At 58.0% G+C, this 19,519-nt stretch overlaps 1 protein-coding gene across 1 annotated transcript in view; it reads right to left on the bottom strand.

Annotated features, from left to right (window-relative positions):
- The window catches only part of SEC24D (SEC24 homolog D, COPII coat complex component), a 66,124-nt gene that overhangs the window by 1,835 nt on the left and 44,770 nt on the right, over positions 1-19,519 (bottom strand). Inside the window, exons 11-22 of the mRNA XM_036241490.1 lie at positions 18,018-18,142; positions 13,671-13,862; positions 12,842-12,935; positions 9,363-9,479; positions 8,613-8,783; positions 7,674-7,770; positions 7,400-7,545; positions 6,469-6,607; positions 5,307-5,425; positions 3,520-3,699; positions 2,043-2,234; positions 476-565 (exon numbers count right to left, since the gene is read on the bottom strand). Of these exons, the coding sequence (XP_036097383.1) occupies positions 476-565; positions 2,043-2,234; positions 3,520-3,699; positions 5,307-5,425; positions 6,469-6,607; positions 7,400-7,545; positions 7,674-7,770; positions 8,613-8,783; positions 9,363-9,479; positions 12,842-12,935; positions 13,671-13,862; positions 18,018-18,142 (1,662 nt within the window). The remainder of the gene's footprint in view (positions 1-475; positions 566-2,042; positions 2,235-3,519; positions 3,700-5,306; positions 5,426-6,468; positions 6,608-7,399; positions 7,546-7,673; positions 7,771-8,612; positions 8,784-9,362; positions 9,480-12,841; positions 12,936-13,670; positions 13,863-18,017; positions 18,143-19,519) is intronic.

Here is a 19,519-nt window from a genome sequence, read left to right as displayed (position 1 = left end):
CCCCAGTCCGGCTGCCACTGGGCTTGAGAGGAAGACGGGCCGCCGGGACTCGGCGACAAGGCAGCTTCCGGATCGGGGACATTTCAGTTCTCAGACTCAGAGGCTTACAGGGCTCAGAAGGGCCAGGATAACGAAACGTGTCAGAGATCGCACATCTGAAGTTGTAAAAATAAAGTTCTACGCATGTTCTGAGTGGTACTTCGAAAATTCAGATTCTACGCACTGAAGGAGTCATTCCAGGTCCGCTGACGACCCCACTGCTACCAGCCACAGGCGTCTGGAGGACGCGTCAGCGCTTCCTAAGCCATAAGGCTGGCCCGAGGGGCGCCGCTGACTTTGCAAGTGTGTGCGTCGTGGGTAGGGAGAAGCACTTAGAGGTTCCTTTGAATTTTCTACCCCATAAAAACGTAGGACATGCATTTTAAAAGTCTGTAATGAAACCCAGAAAACAAATGAAGAACTGGAACCTCCTTACCTTCATCGAGTATGGCCTCTTGTGCTGGACAATCCCCATGATCATCCTGAGGGTCTGAGAGTACGGGCTCCCCAACTCAGGCAGCACCGTCTGAAACGAGAAAACCAGCGTCTTAGTACAATCTCTAACTTTAGGGAGAAGCAACAACGCGACTCCTAGAATGTTAATAGTTAAAAAACATCCTTCTAAACCACATATCTGACTATTGACTCAGTTCATTTACCTGCACATCAAAGACATGGACCAGTGCACTAGAATGAGTCATTCCTACGGGCAGCCCTGTCCTCCAGCGAGCGCTGGGCTCCGCCGTGCCCACTGTCACGCAGTGGCTGTGTTTACGCGACCAGGTCCCGGGGCCCTTGCCAGGTGCTCAGTCCGCTCCCCAGACGGGCATCTCAGGCTGTGCTGCGAGCGGAGAGGACGCTCCGCTCCTTCAGTGACCGCGGCAGGGCCCTGGGCACTAGGAGGTTTGGAAACTGCCCGCCGAGTACCACTGTTCCACATTAGAACCAAAAGCTGATTTCTCCAGAGCAGTGTGGCCACTCAGGTCCCTGAAACCTGGTTAACGGTTCAGCTGCACACAGCCTGGCGACGTGAGGATCTAGCCTTAGTTCCATCCAGTAGATAGAGAAAAATGCTAAGGCTGACTTTGCCCGGCTGGTGTGGCTCAGTGGTTGAGCGTCGACCCTGCACCAAGAGGTCACTGGTTCGATTCCCGGTCAGGGCACATGCCAGGGTTGTGGGCCCGATCCCCAGTGGGGGGCATGCAGGAGGCAGCCAATCGATGTTCTCTCTCATCGATGTTTCTATCTCTCTCTCTCCTTCTCCCTCTCTCTCTAAAATCAATAAAAGGAAAAATGCCAAGGCTGACTTTTCAGCCAGAAGCCACAAAGAGTTAACACGTCATCTGAAGTCGGCTGCTGAAAAGGTGAGTTTGAACACTCATCACAATCACACGTCTTGGCAAACGATCGTGGCCACGTGTCTCACGGTGGCTGTGCAGAAGCAGAAACGTGTCACGTGTATTCATTTACGTGCCCTCTCTTCCTGGTGCTCTGCACATCCAGGTGACCCTTTGACTAACTAGTCACACACAGCAGTGCACTCGTGTACTGGCTCGAAGTGCCCTGCCTCCACAGAGGAGCGACCTCGAGTGTTCTCTCTTGTTTCCGAAGAAGCTGGGAAGAGGCGCGTGGGCAGGAGCCCGGCCTCCGAGCGCCGCTCTGCGGCAGGGGCTGGCTCTCCGTGTGCACACTCACCGGCGGTCAGGCACCAACACTGACTTCACCAGCACGCGGGGAAAGTGGAGGACACAGCCTTCATTTTCACATGAACATTCTTGAGACTCAGATGAATTATCTTTTAGTTTTTTAAAAATTGCATTTTTCCTTTAAAAAAAATTGCATTTCTAATCATTCCTTAATTTCAACCACATGCAGACATGTCACCATCTCTAAATCTCTAAATCTCCCTCGTCTTGGAACTGGCCTCTCGCTGGGACAGGGCACTTTTAATTCCTTTAAAATGTGCTTTGGATATTCACCATGGGTCAATGAAAAACACCTACCATGTCCGCGCTGACATGTGCCAAAGACGGCACATTGAATATGCCCTGGATGAGTTCTGGCGGGCTGCTGACTCCCAGCCACAGGAACATGTTCAGACCGTTAGCGAGGAGGAAGATGCCTTCTTCCGAGAGACGGGACTCGGAGCAGCGGACGGCGGCAGGTATTGCTGTGCTCTTGACATCTACTGTGTGCTGCAGACAAGGCCAGAGTCAGGAAGCCCAGAGACCATCCTCCCCCTCCCCTGCTCCTGCCTGCTCCCCCCCCTCCCCCCTGCCCCTCCCCACTCCCTCCTCCTCCCCCCTGCCCCTCCCCCTGCTCCCTCTCCTCCCTGGTATTTATGAGTGCCTTCGCCCTGCCAGCCATTGTTCCTGGCTTTGGACGATGACCCCTCCCTGTACAGCTAAGGGTGTTTTGGAGAAGAGACCACAGATGAATAAACGTGTAGGACGCTAGATGGCATTAGGTGCTGTGAGGACACACACAGGAGTGGGACAGGGCATGTTGGTGCGATGGGGGTACAACCCTCAGCGGGGCAGAGTCCAGGAAGGCTTGTTGAGAAGGCAGCTTTTGGGGAGACCCAAGGAGAACCCATGAAGTAGGGAGAAGCCAATGATGTGAGGCTGCGGACAGGTCAGAAAACAGGAGAGCTGCCCACAGGAGCCGGCCCCAGGTCCCGGTGACAGTGCTGGAGGAGACCGGGGTGCTGTCCTCGGCCCTTAGGGCGCTACTTCCTCTGCCCACAGAACCTCGAGGACCCAGTTTTATGGGGAAAGCAATGATCTGTGATCATTCACACTGACTGAGAGAACCGACAGCCTCCCGTTTCCGAGCTGACTGTCCTGTAACTGCGCTGTCCCCCAGAGCCGGCCTGAGCATGAGGGACAGGGCTAGACAGATGCTACCGGCCTCCCTGCTCCGCTCCTAGTCTGAGCCTGAACCTGTTAGGTACAGAGTAGGCGTCTGAGCCGCTAGCCGACCTCACGACCAGGACGCTCCGCCCGGCGCGCTGAGGCAGGCGTCCTGCCCACGACTCGCCAGCACACTGCCTGGTCAAGACTACCCAGAGCGTTCGGACGGGACGTGGTGCCTCCGAGACAGTCACGCCGCGTGCAAATGGACACACGCATGCACACGGGACCCACACGCACCCGCGGTCCTCATGCCCTAGGGCTCTTCCGCCCCTGGAGCTGGCCCCCTCTGGAGCGCCCCTCACTCTCCAGCCGCCCGCCCGGCTGCAGCGGGGATGAGGAAGGACAGCGACCGTCTGCACTCAGGGGAGTGGGGACTCCCAGCCCCCATCCCGAGCCCGACACGCGTGTGCTCGCTCAGGGAGCCCCCGCCCTCAGCCCCACACATCCCAACACGCGTGTGCTCGCTCAGGGAGCCCCCGCCCTCAGCCCCACACATCCCGACACGCGTGTGCGCGCTCAGGGAGCCCCCGCTCTCAGCCCCACACATCCCGACACGCGTGCTCACTATGGGCAGGAGCTGTGGGTAGAAGAAGAGCTGCGAGTCGGCCACGCCCATGGTCATGACCAGCTGCCTCTGGTACGCCCGCTCGTCCATCGGGATCTCGGGCCGGCTGAGCAGGACGCTGTTCTTCAGCAAAGAGTTCATGTACACGGGCAGCACCTTCATGGAGTCCGGCAAAATGAGCTGAAAGAGAGGCACGCATTTCAGATGTTTGACCTCCCAACTCAATTTTATAGAAATGGCCAAGACTCAAGACTGATCAGAGTGCTACTTCCTTCTGGTTGGTGGGTCACTGGACAAGGAAACACCCAGAGGAGAAAGTACATCCAGCAGATGATGAGAATTTGCAAATGGAAAGACCTGCTCTACACATTCATGATTTCTTAGCTTTCCATCTTAATGATGAAAGAGAACAGACCCCCGTCAGAATCCACACTGGAAAGAGAACCTCCCTCAGGGCCCTGCTGGGCTTGCTTGTCGATGTCACCCCTTCAGGAGGCTGGTCTCCCGCTGGCCTGGTGACCGGAAGGTTCGGGAACCTCCCGCCTGTTTCAGAACAGCGCTACTGGAGGTGGTCCCTCCCTCAACTCGAACCTCTCGGGAAACCAAAGACGGTCAAGTATGCGGGTCTCCGTATGAGAACACACAATCCCGGCAACCGTTTCTCTGCCGTAGGTCTTCTAATCTGACACGTGCTGGATTACTCTCCCAGCCAGGGAGGCTGTGATCCAGAGCCAGAGACACTGCTTTCTAAACTCTTCATACCCGCTAAACGTCAAAGTGTGAAGAACTCCAATCTGTACATTAGATTTGTTTATAAAATGTGAAGAACTCATTACTGCCATTAGCTCATGTCACCTGTGTTAATACATCTGGAAAGTACCTGAGCACACACGTCAGCCGCGTTCCCACCTGCACAGGCAGGGACAGTCTGCTCTCACGACAGGGCCTGCGCACAGCCCGTCCCACTACTGCCATTAGCTCATGTCACCTGTGTTAATACATCTGGAAAGTACCTGAGCACACACGTCAGCCGAGTCCCCAGCTGCACAGGCAGGGACAGTCTGCTCTCACGACAGGGCCTGCGCACAGCCCGTCCCACTACTGCCATTAGCTCATGTCACCTTTGTTAATACATCTGGAAAGTACCTGAGCACACACGTCAGCCGAGTCCCCACCTGCACAGGCAGGGACAGTCTGCTCTCACGACAGGGCCTGCGCACAGCCCGTCCCACTACTGCCATTAGCTCATGTCACCTGTGTTAATACATCTGGAAAGTACCTGAGCACACACGTCAGCCGTGTTCCCACCTGCACAGGCAGGGACAGTCTGCTCTCACGACAGGGCCTGCGCACAGCCCGTCCCACTACTGCCATTAGCTCATGTCACCTGTGTTAATACATCTGGAAAGTACCTGAGCACACACGTCAGCCGCGTTCCCACCTGCACAGGCAGGGACAGTCTGCTCTCACGACAGGGCCTGCGCACAGCCCGTCCCACTACTGCCATTAGCTCATGTCACCTGTGTTAATACATCTGGAAAGTACCTGAGCACACACGTCAGCCGCGTTCCCACCTGCACAGGCAGGGACAGTCTGCTCTCACGACAGGGCCTGCGCACAGCCCGTCCCACAGCGCGGCCCGCCAGCCCGAGGGCACCTCTCCCGCCAGGTTGTCAGCGCTGGCTGCAGAGCACGGGCCCGGTGCCATCCCCGGTCTTGGCCTGGACCACCACACGCCCGGACACCCAGCTCAGCCCGGACCCTGGCCCGCGCACAGGAGGCCTCACCTGGCTGGCGGCGGACGGGCTCGCGCAGTTCTTCCGGTAGCAGGCCAGCATGTGGGACGTCTGGTTCACCAGAATCTCCCGGATGAGCTTCAAGGGCTGGTGCAGAACAGCCTTAAAAGCTATTTGCACAAAATGAAGAGGGCGTTTCAGCTGGGAAATGCATCCCCTCAAACATCACCAAAAGGACAAACCGCTGTTGTCTGAGATCCCTGAGCAAGGAGTGACAGCCTAGACAAACGCAGTCACTTGCTAACGCTCCCTTGACTGAGCGGGTGACCGTGCAGTGGACAAGGGCCCACCTACAGCGGAAGGCAGGAATCGTGCGCAGTTCCCTCAGCATGTGGGAAATGGAATCTGCGCCCGAGAGGGAAGCCCAGCCTGCCCCTGCTGACCTGCTGCGCCCTGCGGCTGGCCGCCACGCCTAGATCCCAGTGCAGACGCTCCGCGGGGGGGGGGGGGGGGGGCGGGGGGGGCGGGCCTAAGGGAACTGCACCTCCGGGCGGCCACGCAGCTACCACGGTCTGCCTGAGTGAGCTCAGTGTGCACCAGCGACCTCCGTCCACTGCCCGTGTGCCGGGCACACCCACACACAACAAGGCTAAGTAGCCCGTCCAAAATTTCAACTCCTCCCCCTGCGAAGGAAACTTGAAATGAACTGCTGAGTGGGCCTGACTCAGCTGTGCCCTCACTGGTCCTCACTAGAGAGCTGACTAGTCCTCCGCCCTCTGCGGTGCTGAATCCTGCACCGAGCCCCGAAAGGCTGCTCCGCCGAGTGCTCGACTGCGGCGAGCGGGTCAGCAGCAGGCGGCAGGCCTGGCCGGCCCTCCGCCTCCGAGCGTCCACATCGTGGATCCAACCAGTGTGGTTCTGCAAGTGACGTCGCTGCTGATGTGTTCTATGCAGTCAGGCCGACGGCGGGTGTGCACTGACATGTACAGGCTTCTTCTGGTCACTGCTCCCCACCATACACTGTACTGGGGATGACACGTAGCCTAGAGGTGAGTTCAAGTCTACCAGGGGATGTGCGCTGGTTGCACGCAAACACTCCGCCACTTTGCACGAGGGGCTTGAGCAGCTGCACATTCTGACACCCGAGGTGTCCCGGGACCCTGCCCGAGGACACGGGGCCAGGACGGTCCGAAGAGGGGTCGGCGCAGCTCACCTGACTTGGCGAAGAAGTTGACGAGGGCATCTGTCTCGCAGCTCTTGTAGAGGTCGGCGAGCTGGGAGCTGCAGCTCAGGGCCAGGTTGTGAATGCGGAGTCTCCGCTGCCCCCCGACAGTGGTGTAGAGCACGGCGCACTGCAGGGGAGCAACCAGCACGTTTGGCCCGGTCCCCACGCCCCCCACGAGCCTGCCTCAGCCACGGGCGGTGTGTGTAGCTGGAGGACTCTCCCCTCCCCCACAGAATCCCGTCTGTCCCCACGAGGAATGGTGACCAGGGCATACACGGGCTTCCACGCAGCATCTACTGGTCTAAGCCTACATTTAGCTGGGCTGGCCCCACACAGATCCCTGTCTGCATGTCCACGCCGTTCCCCATGCCTCCAAGTTTATTCCCGGGGATCGGGCCAGAGGCATCGCCTCCCTGTTCTGAGGTACGCGCGGCCCCTCCCCTCAGACACACACACGCCGGGCTGTGCTCGGGGTGATGCCGACAATCCAGCCACTCAGTCCAGAGCGAGCACGCCGCCATCCCCCCGACACCTGTGACCCGGGGCACACCGGCGCCCTTCGCCCTCCACGAGGGCCAGCCCTCCCCGTCCTTCAGGGTGGCTGACGCCCGGGTCTGGAAACGATGACTGTGACATGTGATGTCTCTCGTTTCAATTCCGTCTCCAGGGTTCTAGTTCATTGTATTGACAGGACAACCGAGTCCTAGTCATACTTATTCAGAACCTAATGTGCTTAACACGGCGTTTGGTGTTCGCCCGGGCACAAGCGACGGTGGACGGTGCCGAGCCTAGCACTGGCCTGGGCTGCGGATGCCCGTGGACTGACCGCGAGTCCACGGGCTCGCAGGCTGGACGGGACTGCCTGTGGTCACGTCAGCAGCAGAGTGAACAGCACAGACAGGACTCCTGGCTACGGCACCTGGATCAAGGCCCCGCTGTCTTCCCCGAGCTTGTCATCGTGCTTGAACTCCACCGTCACCGCCTTGTCGCAGTCGATGGCCGCCATCTCCACGTCGGTGGTGTTGTTCATGACAATCCCGCCGAAGAAGTCCGTCGCTCTGAAACCTAGGGAAGGGAAAGGGAAACGTCGTTTCTCCTTACTGTGCCGTTATTTTCTTCGTTGGCCTGTCACGAATTTGAAGAGGAAACAATTACACAACAGAGACCTGAAAAACAGTACACGTGAAAATTACCTGTGCTGGTACGGACCCTCATGATAGCATCAAATCCTATTTTCTTTTCAATATCATTTCTGAGGTCATTCAGAAACTGCTGGCTGTCCAAGTGCACCTGGAAAGACAGTGTGATCAACGCCCAGCAGGGGGCAGTGAAACCCTCACAGTAACAGCTCACTCCACCACCTCTGAAAAGCTCCCTCACGCAGGAACCTTAGGGAGGGGTCTTTCCGTTCCAGCTCATGGCACCCCAGCCTCATCAACCCTTCGCCTAGCTCACAGCACCAGCATGGCGAGGCGACGCGAGGCGACGCCGATGACAGAGAAAGCAGGGTGACTGGCACCGTCAGTGCTGGGACACTCGTGCCCACTCCGTGTCCCAGGTGCAGGTGCACACGAGGCCCCCGGAACCTCCTGCTCAGGGCAGGCAGGGACTCATCTGACAGGGGCCCTGGGAGAAGGACCGTGGCGCAGCCCAGCCTCTTCGACACCTGTTCCTGGGGGGCCGGCACATTTCCTGCCCCTCAGTATGGTGAGTTCTCAAGGTGCCAGTGTCCCCAGGAGTGTGCCGCTGTGCCCCGTGCCTGCTGTGCCCTCTGTCCCTGAGGGGACCTGGCCCGTCACAGTGCCGGCACTTGGCTCCCCTCTCGACCCTCTCTGTCCAGGCTTAGAAGGGATGGGTATCGTGAACTGGTCCCCAAAGCATCACACTTTGAAACATGTATGGGCACTTTAAGAACAATACCTTAAATCTACTGAGCATAAGTTTTATAGACGTTGCATTTCCTCTCGTGGGGACTCAGCTCCACGGCCACATGAGCTCAGGGCGTGGGAGAGCACCCGCTTCCGTGGTTCTGAGTTCCCACCTGCCGGCTGCTCACGGGTGCAGCTCGGCCCGGGGACCGGACCAGCGGACTAAAACGTGGCAGAAGCCCGGTGAACACACGCTGGCTTTACCTGGAAATTGTTGTACTTGTAAAGGGTGCCTCCCGTGAGCTGAGGCACCAGGCCCAAGGAGGCCACGTCCACGTACTGGCTGGGAAAGAGGAAGAGCGTCACACAGCAGCCGTGGGCCACACAGTCCCTGGCCAGAGAGTCGTAGACACTGGTCTGGGGCTGGAAGAGGGTCTGTGGAAAGAGATGCACAGAAGGAAAGTGAAAACCACAACATGTTTCGGGTTCACTCTGAATTCCTGTTGAATTCCCATGTTTCAATGAGAAAAGAAGTGGTTTTCCAGTGCAGGGCCCTGGGCTGAAGAACGAAGGACAACCCTCAGTGCGCCAGTCGTCCTGGGCCCGTCCTGGGCCTGGGTCCACACACGACCCGTCGGATCCCGTGGTCCTCCCTCTGCAGACCTGGAGGAGGCCACGTGCCGGCTCACGTGCCGCCCTGCCCGTGGACGTGGCCCCGTGGACGTGGCCCTGGGTGTGAGCAGAGCGGCCCGGGCCGAGTGTTGTCACAGGCAGCAGTCGCTGTCCCCTCCCCCCCTTCTCACGTCCCGGCCTCCACTCCCACCGTCTCATCACCAGGCTCCTACGAGGCCTCAGAACGCAGTCCGAGACCTACCTTACTGGGCCTCTACTTCACACAGCAGCTCTTGAGAAGCACCCCTGCTGCGCGGTCCCGACTTCCTGGGGCTCCACCTCCCACACGGAGCGCACGGCCCCTCCCCGACCCCCAAGGTGCCGCGGATGCTGCTCACCGACCTTCTCTTTGTCCGTGTTGATCAGCTTCTTGTCCTCCCTGTTTCGGAGCTTCCCGGGGGCTTCCGCCGTGGGCAAGGAGGAGTGGAAGATGAACAGCTTCCCGGGACAGTCTGCGGCCTGAAACAGTCGCAGGAAATATCGTGGTGGGACAGCTTGTTGCAAGGGAACCAGCACAAGCAATGAACGTACAAGCACTTCCTGTGAGCCCAGCACTGGAGCGTCCCTCCCGGCCCTCGCCACAGCCTCTGCGCCCCGGGCAGGTGCTGGCCTCCCTCGTGGGAACGGGAAACGAAGGCTTTGAGAGGACAAGTGACTCCCCTGACGCTGCACAAGGTCCATGAAGGAGCCACATGTAAATGGGGCTGCGCCCCCCACGCGCAGAAACGAAGCAGTGTCAGCGTTTAGCATGTGCCCATCTCAGGGCCCAGGAACCGTGAAGTGAAGGAAGTGACCGCCTCCAGGGTCAGGATGCGACTCCCGGAACCTTCAGGAGGTGAGGGGGGACCCGGAGCCCACCCGGGGAGGAAGCTGCGGCGACAGGCACGGTGACCGGGAACGCGCTTGGCGCTCAGGTCCCATCTTCGTGCGCAGACAGACGCGGTAAGAGGAGGGTGCCGGCTCCAGGACAGCGTGCTGGGCATTAAGCATCTCTGCAGTCTTCTCTCAGGGGCCAAGACGTCGCCGATCGAGCGAAGTGACTGACAGGAAGGTTCCACCGACTGCCCCCCTCCGGTCTTCCTTCCCCCGAACCACCCTGGCACGTGGGGCCCGAGCGCCGTCTCTGAACAAAGGCAACTGGTCTGGCCAGGTCGCGGCTCTCCGAAGAACCCTGAAGACTCTGACACGGGCAAAGCCCACGCCCCTCGGGGGCAGGAGAGCGAGAAGAGCTGCCTCCCACACGTGCCGTGGTCTCGTCTGATCCCCAGCCTCAGGGAGAAGGTCCGGCCGTGCGCTCCGAGCTCAGGGAGCCGAGACTGTCCGTCTGTCCAGGCTGATCCCCTGCTGTCCTCGCAGCTCCGCATCTTGCACATCTGCTCCCTCGGCCGGGGCCCGTCTCCCTTTCCCTGGCCTGGAGCTGGGTTTGGGGGTACTGATGTGCCTGGCTCCCCTGGGAGATGCCCGGCAGGTCGTTTGCTAATAATAATAAGGTGCCTGGGTTTAAGAATTGGTCCTTAAAACACCCATGAACAGAATTCAAGGGCAGCCTGCCCTCGCTTATCACACTGAGTGACACTCTGATGCTTTGTGGAGCGGGTCCTGGCGGTGGGGCCCCAGCTCACTCAGGGGCCAGCGCCCTGTCTCGTGTTGGCTGTGGCCAGTGGTGCCCGGTGCCTCTGTCACTGCTGATGCCCGGACAAGTGGGCAGGGGGATGCAGCAGCGCAGGGAGGCGCTCCCGCCGTGCACAGCCAGGAGAGGGCGCTGCCGGCACCGCCCGCTCAGTGATGCACTCAGTTCCAGCGCCCAGCTCCAAGGGCCGTTCCCAGTAACACTGACAACGACATGTCAAAAACTTTCAAATCCTGGGACGATTCTCTCATTTCTATCACTTCTGTTATTATAAAAGTACCATTAGTTTGTTTTCATTCAAGTAGCAGAAAAGGTATAAACTTTTGACAATTCCGTCTTCTCCCCACTTTTCTTGTCTGTCCCCATCCTAAGGCCTCGGCTGTGAAGCATGCTCTGCCCACCTCGGTGCTCTCTTCTCGGGGAGGCAGTGATCTCATCCGCGGGGTCAGGCTGCGGTCAGGACCCGCCACCTTCCCAGGGGGTGACAGCAGTGAACTGTTTGACGTCTCCACGCCTCAGGCACATGACACAGGGCAGAGGAATCAGCAATGACACACACACCATGCAGAGGATTCAGTGACGCAGTACAAGGTCGCATCATGAGTGGACACAGAACCGCCCTGTGTCAGCTCCAAAGGGAAATATTGGGGCCCATTGCAAAGATAAAGTTCAGTATTTGTAAAGAAGCCAGTTAACTCCTCTTCCCTTACACAACGGCTATGAGGTTTCGCTGCACAATTCACCAGCCACACACTGAAGAGCACCTTGTAAGCAGCACAAGAAAGAGTTCGATATCCGGCTGCCTGTGCTGCCCAACCGCCTGCTGCAGGGTTAGGTGGCGGCCGTGTCCCTCCGGTCACGCGGAACGCAGGGAGGAAGGCCGGCCTGGGGAACCCGTCCAACGTCAGCGCCTACACCCTGCCCTGGGAGCCAGGTCACCAGGCCCGGACAGACTGCGCCTGCGGGCCGCGCTCGGCTCTCCAGAGAAGCCTGCTCCGGGACAATGGTGCCGCAGCGCCACCTCGCTCCCTGCCTTCTCGGGACCTCGACCTCCCGCAGTGGGCCCGGCGCCTCTCACCTGGGGCTCCCTAGACCCTTATGGACGGATGTTCTGATGTATCTCCTTGAAATCAAAAGACATGTATCAAAAGGACTCCCAGGTAAACCCCCGACTGGCGACAGGCCTGAAGCGAAGCACCAGAGGCCGTTTCCCTCCAGCTCCTCAGAGGCTCTGTGGGTCTGGGCCGTGGGCGCGCAGACGCGGACAGGGCCGGGGCGCGAGGTGCAGGCCGAGCTGCGAGCACTCGGCACTGTGGACGGGAGCACGCAGCAGGTCGCGGTGCGGACGCCTCCGCTGGACAGCTCAGGGCTTCTGGAGAGTGCGGGGGCTGCCCCCTCAGCACGTCCGCAAGCAGGTGTTCTGTGTGCGCCCCTGTCTGCTCTCTGCCTCCAGGTCATTCCGCCTGACCATCCAGAGGCCTACAGCTCTCACTTGGCATCTCGGATAGAAATCAAGCTGTAATTCAAGGGAGGGCGATGCGGCTCTAACATGTCTCCACTTGGACACTTGGGAAGAGACGCTGTGTCCAGGCTCCCTCAGCGCTGCTGTCCCCAGAAGATGACACTCTGAGCTCCGCCTCGTGTGCAGAACACCTGCCTCTGTGACTCGCTGGCCACAGTCCTGGCCCTGCCAAAGGAAGTCTTCGCCCGCTCTTTGGGAACACAGGCAATGACACTGTGTCACAGTCCCGGCTCAGCACCGTGAGCTCAGAGGCAGGGCTGTGGTCCTCACACACACGCCCCACACGGCACGGCGGTCACGGCATCCCGTGGGCACACGGCAAGGCCCTGGCCTCCCACCCGTCACCGACAGCCGCACGCCCCAAGGGAAGGGGTTTTCTCTTCAGATCTGGTAGTTCAGATACTGTTGAAACATTCCTAACTGAATCGTATGATTAAAAGCCAAAGGGAGGAGCTAAACTGGACGTCCTGACAGATCAGTAGCTGGACGATGGCCAGGCTGGCATGTGAGCCCGGGGGACACGGGTGGTTCCGGCCACGTCCTCCTGACCGGTGTGGGCGAGCCGGGAGGAGCCGAGCCGGCTGCGGGCTAACAGGGGCGCTCCGTCGCAGCTGCGCCCCGCACCAGCGGCTTCAGAAGCGCTCAGCGGCCTGAGCAGAGCCCGCTCACCTTCAGGGCCTCCATGCCGGCCTGGACGACAGGAGCAAAGACGGTCTCGTTCTCGCTGGAGTCGGCGAACATCTCCGGAATCTGGTCCAGCAAACTGCGAGAAGGCACCAGAAAGACGTTACACGTCCGCACACTGGAGACGAACGTCGAGGAGCACGTGTCTCACATCTGAGCCTTCCCCGAACCCGAGGGTGGAGTCACACCCCGCACGGTGCGGCTCCGACTCTCCTGACTGTTGGAACACTGCCAGGATCTCAGTCTTTGTCGCTACCTCTTCTACCACTGCCCTCCTGACCCCCAGACCTCTCGTTCTACACGACCCTCCTGTTACTGCCCGGCACGCAGGCTCACCACACGCAGGGTCTGTCTCATGTGCCTTCCCAGCACAGAAGGGGCAGGTGGGTGAGTGTGAGGACTAAATACCTTCCTTCTTGGAGAGACTGGTCTACATTGAAAAGAGGCAGCACTAACAGAAATGATAGAGTTTAAAAAAAATCTTTTTTCTTCTCTATTGATTCTAGAAAGAGAGGAAGGGAGAGGGAGAGAGAAAAGGAAACATCGATGAGAGAACATCGACTGGCTGCCTCCTGCACGCCCCCCACTGCAGACCTGGCCCACAACCCGGGCATGTGCCCTGACCGGGAATCGAACCGGCAACCTCAGGTCAATGCTCAACCCTTGAGCCACACCAGCTGGGCAGAAATGATAGAGTTTTATGACTCTTGTGTTCAAACTCCTTGCTCAGGGCAAAACTAAACAAAGTGTGATTAAATCAAAACAAAAACAGATACCTCATCTGTATTTAAATTACAAAGCAGATGATATTTACTTGTGAATCACAGCTTGGGACTCTTGATAGTTGACCAGAAAACCGTCCAACAAAGGCACGAAGACCTCGCTGACGTCGGTCACCACCATCATCTGCGGCTGCGCCAGGTTGCTCTTGACATTAAAGAAATGGAGAACTTTGTTATAGGTGATGAAGCCGACTCGGACCGCGGAAGTCTCTTCTTGCTCTTCCCTAGGGAGGAAAAAAAGAGTTGGAGGTTCTTTCTTAGATCTCTCAGAAACGCGTAAGTATACTTCCACAGAAGACAGGTTCAGGTTTTGGTCTAAATCATGGTTTACCAGACGTAAGCAAGACTGGGATGGGAATATTACAAAAATAAGTCAACTGATAAAGAGAAAAAGTCTCAAAATTTTAAGGAAAAATCAAGTAGATATAAAAAAAAATTGCTCACATTTCTTTAACCTCATAATTCTTCGCATTCCTATTCTCAATCCACAGCAAACTGTTTCATGAACAAGTAAGGCTCCTTCCGTTCCCTACACACAGCCTCTCAGGGCGCCGTCGCTCAGAGGGGGACGGGCACCGGCCAGAGGGAGATGCGTCCCGACAGGACCGCGCCGCCTGCCGGGAAGGACCTGCCATCCCGTGACTCCCGCGCGGCCAGGAGCCGCTCCAGGTGGAAAACGGGCTGATTTGAGAGCCATGTACCGTGCACACCATGTACATATCTAAGATGAACCACATACACGAACTGGCCATGTGAGTCTTACTCGTAATGACCATTGTGATGGCCCCGGCAAGACAAGAAAAGCAACACTGCAGCAAAGAGCAGCCTCTCGCGGAATCCCACGGCCGGGCTGTGCGGGTGTGAAGGCCGGCCCCACTCAGTCCACCTCGGGCTGTCAGGACTGAGGGGCCGGACGCCAGGTCCACAACAGTGGGGGGTGTGTGTGTGTGTGTCTGTCCCCCCCCCCGAAATAACACACCTGAGGGGTCCGGACGCCAGGTCCACAACAGTGGGGGGTGTGTGTGTGTGTGTTGTGTGTCTGTCTGTCTGTCCCTCCCCCCTGAAATATCACACCTGAGGGGTCCGGACGCCAGGTCCACAACAGTGAAGTGTGTGTGTGTGTGTGTGTCTGTCTGTCCCTCCCCCCTGAAATATCACACCTGAGCACTCCTGGGCTCTTACTAGCTTTCGGTGGCAGACACAGCACAGTGCTCAGTGGCCACAGGGTAGCCACAGGAGAGGCCTTTTCCTTGGCTCCTGGGAATCGATGCAGCTGACTGTGCTCAGGGGACTTGAGGAAAAGGCACCCGGTCCGCTCGGGGCAGAGGGTGACGCGCAGGAGGAAGAAGAACAGGCAGGTGGCGTGCCCGAGGTCGCCTGGGCCCATGGCCGCCCAGCTGCGGAGCGGGAGGACACTACCCCGGGCCGAGGGAGGCGCTCACACCGCAGGCTCGGGCAGACGCACCGCCGCGGCTGTATCTGAGGGCCGGCGCACCGGCACAGCACGGATAGTGCCCGTTTCCCAGCAACCTCTGCTGACAGAGGCGAGAAACGCCCAGCAGGTCACCAAGGGCACTCACTTTCCTTCAGTGATCTGGGGTCACTGAGGCATAAAGGGAAATGACAGGCTGGGTCTGCCTGGTTTCCCACTGGATCTGGACTTTTGCAAGTGATGGGAAAGGAGCATCCTGGGATTCATGAGCTCACTTAAAATCTAATTAATGTTTCTAAAAAACATCTCTTCAGAACATCTCATATTATTGCAAAATATTTGTGCATATTTCCATGGGAACTTTTTTTTAAATTTGAGAAACAGAGAACTATTTCATAATTTTCCTGTTGACTCGTGCGCAGCAGAAAACGAAACGCGAGTCCCGGCCTCCTCCACGTCACTTCTACCCGTCCTCTAGGCTAAGGGACAGCGCGCGAGCAGCACGCTTGGCTCCGCTTCCCCTCCAGCTCCCTCCGCACGGGCCCAGTCACTGCGCGGGGCGGACGCGGGCACAGTAACCCCGACGCCCGTCTCCGAGGAACCAGAGTGCCCACAGGGAGCATCGGGAACACTGCAGCTGCAGCAGCACGAAATACAATCAATCAGAAAACAGCAGCAGCAACAACCACCAGGAGTCGACTCTGCGAACAGGCGAAACCGCGAATCTTTCTCCTGCTCCAGAGGAGTCGACAGCGAAGCCTGGCAGCCTGGCAGTTCGAAGGTGGGAGTTCAGGGTTAAGCAGTGAAGCGACGGGCCCCCCGTTGCAGAGGCCACTCAGGCGGGGGCACGCGCAGACGCCACCCAGGCCTGCCCCGCCCGCTCCCAGAGGCTGTCTGGCACAGTCCGCTTGTTCGGAGCAGCCAGCCAGACTGACAGTCTCACCTGAACAACACACAGGTACACGCGGCCCAAGGTACACGTGGGGGAGGAGACAGATTTGGGTGTGTTTTGTTAATCTCACCCAAGAATATTTTTCCATTGTTTTTTAGGTAGAGTGGGAGGAAGGACAGGAGGGAGAGAGAGAGACAGAGAGAGACTGGTTGCCTCCCACATGGCCCCAGGGGCCAGAGATGGAACCTGCAACCTAGGTACATGCCCTTGGCTGGGATCAAACCCAAGACCCTGCAGTCTGCAGACTGATGCTGTAACCACTGAGCCAAACTGTCCAGGGCCAGCTTGGCTTTATTTTATTTATTTTTATCCTCACCTGAGGACATTTTTCCATTTTCAGACAGAGTGGGAGGGTGAGAGAGAGAGAGAGAGAGAGAGAGAAAGAAACATCAATGTGAAAGGGACACATCGAGTGGCTGCCACCCACACGACCAACCAGGGCCAGGGACAAACTGCAACCGAGGTACGTGCCCTTAGCAGGAACCGAACCCGGGTCTCTCTGGACCGCAGGCCGACACTCCAACCGCTGAGCCAAACCAGCCAGGGCCAGATTGGTTTTACAAGGTGAAGGGAGGACAGGCCCTCTGGCTGAACAAACCCTGGGAGGGCACCGTGGAGGCGGGGGGCTAACAGCAGAGCCTGCTCCTCCCCTGCCGGTGCCAGCCCCGCATCTCTCCTGGGGCAGCGGCCATGGCACTGAGGGAGGCGTGGGTTCACCACCCACATTAGCCTGAGCGTCGCACGCAGCGCTGAGGGGCGGGCTGGGGCGGGAGGGCAGCCGGCCTGGTTCGCAGGAGCAGTGGAGACGGCAAGGCCGAGACCACTCCAGGGGCAGGGCCTTTCCCTTCCTTCCTGCTCATCAAGCTGGAGCTTCGCGCAGAGTCGGCAGCCCTGGGAGGGGTGGGCCCCGAACGCCATGTTCGCAGGGCCCTGGCTTCCCAAGTTGCCTGCAGGGACCCCTCTCCGGCCCCAGCTCCCGTGTGCTGCCGGCTCAGCCTTCCCTGAGAACTCCGTCTGAGCGCACCTCGAGTCTCAGCACCCCACTGCTGCTGCGGACTCCTCGGGAATGCGGGACCTCAGCATCACAGTGCACACAGAACTGCTCCTGTGGGCTCTGCCCTGAGCACCTGGAGCCCCGAGGGCTAGGCACCTACCCCTGAGCACCCCACTGCTGCTGCGGACTCCTCGGGAATGCGGGACCTCAGCATCACGGTGCACACAGAACTGCTCCTGTGGGCTCTGCCCTGAGCACCTGGAGCCCCGAGGGCTAGTTACCTACCCCTGAGCACCCCACTGCTGCTGCGGACTCCTCGGGAATGCGGGACCTCAGCATCACGGTGCACACAGAACTGCTCCTGTGGGCTCTGCCCTGAGCACCTGGAGCCCCGAGGGCTAGGCACCCGCCTCTGAGCGTCCCTTTCCCAAAAGAGAGCTCGTGCTCCGGAGACAGGGAGGGGGTGCCGAGACCAGGGCACCCACAGTTCTCACCTGCTTTCTGCAGCCTGTCCCGTCTCACGGAGAAAGCAGTTGCCCTGCTCCGTGTCTCGTTCCCGTCCTACACCCCAAGTCTGTCCACTGGAAGATGCCGCCTGTGCGGGCCATGGTCCCTTTCCTTCCGCCCTGCCCCATGGCAGCAGGGGGCATGTGTCCCCGGGTCAGATGGTGCATCTCAGGGCAAGGGGGAACCTGGCCACCGCAGGTCCCTTCTTGGGCACCCCGAGAACTCTCCACATGCCCGGCAACCACCCGTTTCCACCAGAAAACCAATGCCTGTGAAACTGAGCAACAGACCCCGAGGGTCTCCCAGCACACGGGACCCCGGGCACCTGGACCCGACGTGGTCGCACCACGTTTCACCAGTGTCCTGCTTGTTTTGAAGGCCGTGCTGTCTCGGCAGGCCTCTAAGAACGGTGCCGTCTGAGGAACACAGGGTCACCAACGTCCTCTCTGGCTAAGACACCCGTCCCTCGGCCCACAGCAGTATGGGCGCCTCACCTGGGCAGCCGCTCCAACACGGTCTTCAGCTCCTCGCAGATGAGCCGCACGAGCCCGCTCTTGATGTTACTGTAGGAGACGTCGATCATGAAGATGAAGGCCGGAGGGTTGGGCGGCGTGTTCTTCTACAGGAGAGCGGGCAAACGACAGGAAGTCACAAAGCATGTACAGTCACAAACATCACAGCACTCAGCAACTCTGGAAGGCCATCAGACGTTTCGTCTAACACGCAGGTCGTAACACCTGTGGCACCGGGTGGTTTTCTGGAGCACAGTCTGGATAAAGCTGTGCACTTTCCCGGCGTGACCTGGGCCACTACCGACTCGCATCCCAGAGCCCACGGGAGGTTCCCTGCCCAGCGCCCGAGCCCTCCAGGTGCCCCGGCCGCTCCCTCCGCTGGCCGCTGGCATCTCCCGCTCTGCCTCCAGAAGACACGGACTGGAACGGGAAGTTGTGCCAGAAGAGCGTCAATGACTTGTCCTCGTCCTTGGCTCTGCAGTGACGCGTCACTGACCGTACACTCTCCTCAAATGTCTTCCTTGCTAAGCCCTTTTCAGTTTTAAAGATGGGAACTACAAGCTAGGATATAATCGTACGCTTCTTAAAAATTATACTCCATTGTTAAATACTCATCTACCTCTAACATATTTATGGTGAAAACGTGGAATACTTGGCCTTTTCTCTCTCTGTTTAAAATGATCACTTTAACACAAAGCAGCTGCTACACAAATGTTTTGTGGCTGTGGGTCCCTACTGGCTGGTGTTCAAACAGTTCTTAGGAAGCGATTCTTCAATCGGATCTTACAAAAATATTTAGAAAAGAGAGCCACAGGCAAAAAACTTTAGTGACTCACACCAACAGATAAAGAGTTAAGACTAATTTAATTTTAACTTTATAATAAATGATAAAAGTGTTCTGAGATTATATTTTAACTGCTATAATTATAAAATTGGATGATAATATCTCCAAATTATCTTACTGATTCATTCTGTAAGCACTACAAGGCTAGATGTAACATTCTTCTAATAACAGTTCATCTGAAGTAAGAAAACAAGGCCCTGGCCGGGTAGCTCAGTTGGCCCAGATCTGCAAGGGTGTGGTTTTGATCTGGGTCAGGGCACATACAAGAACCAACCAATGAATGCATGAATGAATGGAGCAACAAACCGATGTTTCTCTCTCTCCCCCCCTTTCCCATCTGTCTCTAGAATCAATCAATAAAATAAATTACATTACAGAACTTAGAAATCATCAGCCTGGCTCTGGCCAGTGTGGCTCAGTTGCTTGGAGCGTGATCCCACACACGAAAGACAGGTGTGATTCCTGGTCAGTGCACATGCCCAGGTTGCGGTCCGATCCCCAGTCAGGGCATGTACAAGAGACAACCAATTGATGTTTCTCTCTCACATCGATGTTTCTCTCTCTCTCCTTTCCTCTCTCTAAAATCAGTAAAAAACATTTCCCCAGGTGAGGATTAAACAAACAAAAGCCACCGGCCTGA

The sequence above is a fragment of the Molossus molossus genome, unplaced genomic scaffold, assembly GCF_014108415.1.
Source record: "Molossus molossus isolate mMolMol1 unplaced genomic scaffold, mMolMol1.p scaffold_m16_p_4, whole genome shotgun sequence".
NCBI lineage: Eukaryota > Metazoa > Chordata > Mammalia > Chiroptera > Molossidae > Molossus > Molossus molossus.
This window is presented reverse-complemented; position numbering and strand designations above follow the sequence as displayed.